The sequence below is a fragment of the Polyergus mexicanus genome, unplaced genomic scaffold, assembly GCF_030449975.1.
Source record: "Polyergus mexicanus isolate NDT 795.1 unplaced genomic scaffold, iyPolMexi1.0 SCAF_25, whole genome shotgun sequence".
Lineage (NCBI taxonomy): Eukaryota > Metazoa > Arthropoda > Insecta > Hymenoptera > Formicidae > Polyergus > Polyergus mexicanus.
Window position 1 is genome coordinate 3018609 of NW_027223345.1, and position 4915 is coordinate 3023523.

At 39.8% G+C, this 4915-nt stretch overlaps 1 protein-coding gene across 1 annotated transcript; it reads left to right on the forward strand.

The window, feature by feature from the left end:
- Positions 1-1896: 1896 nt before the first annotated feature.
- LOC138943108 (uncharacterized) lies at positions 1897-2992 on the forward strand (the record flags this gene model as incomplete). The annotated part of the gene is made up of 1 exon (XM_070313637.1): positions 1897-2992. A coding segment is annotated over exon 1 (1080 nt), but the record flags the coding sequence as incomplete, so codon positions are not given.
- Positions 2993-4915: the final 1923 nt, after the last annotated feature.

The following is a 4915-nucleotide window of genomic DNA, read 5'->3' on the forward strand; positions in this document are numbered from 1 at the left end:
TTACCCGAGCGCGGCGACGGTTCCGGGTAAACACGCGTTGTAACGGCGGTTTACAAATCGGAACGTTTGATAAATCTTTAAAAATGGGCGCTCGGCGCCTCCGCATTATGCCCGACCGGTGTTTGTCGGGCGGCGGACTTCCGGCGAATCGACGGCCGGGTAACGGTGCAGGGATGTATCGTTACAAAATCGTAAAGCTATTCTCGCGCCGTTCTTATACAGCCCTCTATTTCTTGTCTAAAACACAAAAGTAAAAGTTAGTAAAAGTAAAAAGTTATTAAAAAAGTTATTAAAGCATTATAATTTATTATAATTCCGATCGAATACTTACATTAAACGCGCGATATCTACGTCTCCGTTCAACTGAAAGGCGAGTCTAAACGAATCCGGACTATTCTCGGTAACACCTTGCGCCTCCACGCGCAAATCCGTGGCGAGGTCTCCCAGAACGTAGGACTTTATCGCGATTAAATCTCCGTTTACATTAATATAATCGGCCGCGTTAATTATCTGTTCGATTCGTTCCATTACAAGCCTCGTGAAGAATATCATTTACAGCACATGTCAATAACTCGCAATCTATGAGCTGTTAAACATATCACTTTCATGTATAGTTTTTGTAGCGTCGCATACATTAACGATATTATTCTGTTGTAAAACAGTTACAAATTGTTTGAATTTTTCATTTACAATATGCGTATTTTCGCATAACCAGTAATACATATGATCTATACATTTTTCAAAATCGAATAAATAGAACAGAGTTGGCGGCTTCATATATAAAGAATTATTTGATAATCCAATTTTTATAATATTCGAATCAGATATTTTAACCACTTCGAATGTCAAATCTCGAATCCGCAATGGGATTTCAGCCGATTGTAGAAGTCGTTCAATGTCCGCACGTTTCAGCATTAGCGATTTCCACGTTTCAAAGGGCAATATTATTTGATTGCCCCGATTATCGCCGAGAACCAATTCCACGCAAGATACAGCTCCAACGTTTATTCCAATGTCCAAATATTTGTACGACGTCGGAGTTAAGGCGTATCGTCTTCCGAGTATACGAACCGCGCGACGAGACTCGGATGAAATGCTAGGGAGTAAAAACAATATTATTTATATAAATATTTAAAAAGTATAAAAAATATTTAAAAAGTATAAAAAATATTCAAGTTAATTAAAACTTACTTGTTACATTTCTTCTTACACGGTGAAGTTTCATCAGCATCTTGAATCGGAACGTAATAATTCATGCGGCTTCCTTCAGTGGGATACATTTTTATATGAACCTTTCACACAAGTGGTTGATGCAATACTGAACGTATTGAACATATTTAAAATATGTATTAGCGTTTCAAAATTGCAATGTGGTGGGGGATTATTGATGACGCGATATTTTTTTCAATTTTTCCATTCAAGCGCCGATATACGGCTGCTTCGCGATGACATCATCACCAAGTGTGAGATTTAGCCGAATGCACAAAAATGCAACGTAATATAAAATTTGCAAGCGCCGATGTGCGGCTGCTTCGCGATGACATCGCCTATAGATATCAGATTTCAAACGCGCGTGTCAAAACATGACAAAATCCTATAATATAAGGATAATTCTCATGATTAAATTGCACTAACATTGGACAGCTGTATGTAATTTGAAACTTTTGCGATACATCTGGGATTTGACATCATCTCTAGACGACAAAATGCAATAATCGACATTAGCCAAAATGTACGTGACAAATCGCGAAATAAAGATTTAGATACACATGATGGAAAGAGACATCAAGATAGAATATAAAATCATGGTAAAGAGGCACACCCTGTCAGTATTTTCGCCAAGAGTTCCGAGACAAGAGCTGTTAATAAGCACATCTTGTTAGCAAAAAATTTTTTGTATAAATTTGGAAATATGGCGGAAAACAATGCCGAACGAAATCTACGCGAGCAATCTGCAAGGGTGAATTCGATAGAGGAGTACGTTGCGTGGGAGCAACGATGCGACGAATATATCGAATCATTGGAAGAGCAAAGTCGAATCAAACGTCCACGATTATTGATTGGGATTCGACAATCGCTGATTGCTCGAATTGCACGACTCAAGGGATTGAAAAACTCGTTACGCACACGTTTTGTACACGCGGGTGCAGGATGCAGCACGCGGCAACACGGATTAATTTGGCGAGAGATCGATACGGCGTTCGAGAGCCGCATATTGACTGGTGCGGTTATAAATCATAATCACATCGAGCCTCGTCAATTTTTCGAGGATGCTAAAGACATTGTGCTCGGACACGTGCAAACCATGCTGAAAAAACACTTTAATGTGAAAATTAATACAGTGTTCAATGGTGAATTTGTGACGGGTGATAAACGCGCAAATAAAAGTATCAATACGAGAAACTATGAACTCTTTCGCACATCCGATTTACGCGAATGGTACGAGCGGCGCATTGTCGAGCCCACTCTAGCATCGCTCGAAGAATTTCAAGAACGCGATAGCGGGTGGGCATTATCGCGAATACTCGATTTAAATGTAAATATAAATAAATATAATCCATTGCGCGCGGGATGCCACATAAAATTACCGCGAGAAATAACGATGAAGAGAGCAGTAATCAACGTGCAATCTAATGACAATGCGTGTTTCGCGTGGTCTGAGGTCGCCGCTCTATACCCAGCTGAAGATTATGTTTATCGGGAATCTTCGTACCCGCATTACACGACAGTGCTGAATCTCCAGGACATTGAGTTTCCAGTGAATGTGAATCAAATTAAAAAATTCGAACATGCCAACAATATCTCAATCAATGTATATAGTATCGAGGAAAAGAACATTGTCCCGATACGTCTGAGTGAGCTGAAAAAAGACAAACACGTCAACCTGTTGTACGTGGAAGACAACAACGTTGGACATTTCGCGTGGATCAAGAATCTATCCCGCCTCGTGAGCTCGCAATTGAGCAAAAAAGAACACAAGAAATATATCTGCGATCGGTACGTATATATTTAATAAATTATATTACAGAAATCTTTGAACAAAAATTAAAAATTATTTCTTTTACAGATGTTTGCACTACTTTGGCTCGAACAACAAGTTACAATCACATACGGTGGACTGTCGCGAGATGAACGAGTGCGCTATCCGATTACCGAGGGGATAAGGACAAGTGGCTCACGTTCAACAACTATAATCGGAAGGAGCGGCTTCCTTTCGTCGTGTACGCCGATCTGGAGTGCGTTTTAGAGAAGACGGAGGAAGAGAGAAACTATTAACATCACAAAGTATTTAGCTTAGCATATTATGTACATTGTTTGTACGATGATTCGTTATCCGTGTATCATTCTCGTCGCGATATCGATTGCATATCATGGTTCGTCGAAGAACTTAAAAATTTAGCACTGCGTGTAAAAAGTATTTTATCAGCTAATGTCCCCATGGTAAATTTAACATCTGATGAATGGCAAATTTTTAATAGCGCGACACAATGCCACATTTGCGAGAAACCATTTGTACAAGACGATACACGCGTACGCGATCATTGCCATCTGATCGGGCGATACAGAGGTCCCGCGCATTCAAATTGTAATCTAAATTATAAAGATTCTTTTTGCATTCCAATAGTTTTTCATAATTTATCCGGTTACGACGCGCACTTCATTATCAAGGAAATAGCTACAGCGTTCGAAGGGGGAATCGAGTTACTTCCAATAACAAAGGAAAAATATATATCATTTACGAAAAATGTTAATCTTACTGAAGAGAAATCAAAACATCATATTAAATTGCGTTTTATCGATTCGTATAAATTTCTCACAGCTAGTCTCGATAAATTGGCATCATTCTTGAATAAAGACAAACTCAAAATTTTAAAATCTGAATTTCAAAATTTATCGAATGACGATTTCAATTTATTAACACGGAAGGGCGTCTTTTTGTACGAATATATTGACTGCGTCGACAGGTTGCAAGATACGTGTTTACCGCCGCGCGAATCATTTTACAGTTCCTTGACCGGTGACACGATATCCGAGAGCGATTACGCGCACGCCGAGAACGTGTGGGAGCGGTTCTCCATTCGAACGCTGGGCGAATATAGCGACTTGTATCTCAAAATTGATGTCTTGTTATTAGCAGACATTTTTGAAAATTTCCGCGAGAGTTGTATTAAAAGTTATGGGCTCGACCCCGCGTATTACTACACTCTTCCCGGATATACGTGGGACGCCATGTTGAAGCATACAAATATTACATTCGAATTGCTTACGGATATCGACATGGTTTTATTTATCGAACGCGGAATACGCGGTGGTTTGAGTCAATGTTCCAACAGATACGCACATGCTAATAACAAGTATATGCAGTCGTACGACCCATCGAAAGCTTCAACGTATCTTACGTACTTTGATGTAAATAATTTGTACGGATGGGCAATGTGCCAACCCTTGCCCTATGCAGATTTTCGATGGGTCGACAACGTATCCGATTTTGATACATCATCGATCGCGCTCGATTCGCCTATAGGCTACATCCTTGAAGTCGATCTCGAGTATCCGCAACGTGTTCACGATGCGCACACTGATCTACCGTTTCCCCGACACGCGACAAACCACCTGGTAAGCGGCAGGATAAGCTGCTCGCAACCTTATACGATAAGAAACGTTACGTAATACATTACCGCAACCTGCAGCAATGCACGCGATACGGACTTCGCGTTACAAAAATACATCGAATATTACAGTTTTCGCAATCTCCATGGCTTCGCAGTTATATCGAACTTAATACACAATTCCGAACACTCGCGAAAAATGATTTTGAAAAAAATTTATATAAATTAATGAATAATGCGGTATTTGGCAAAACGATGGAAAATGTGCGCAATCATGTTAATATTAAGCTCGTGACACATTGGGA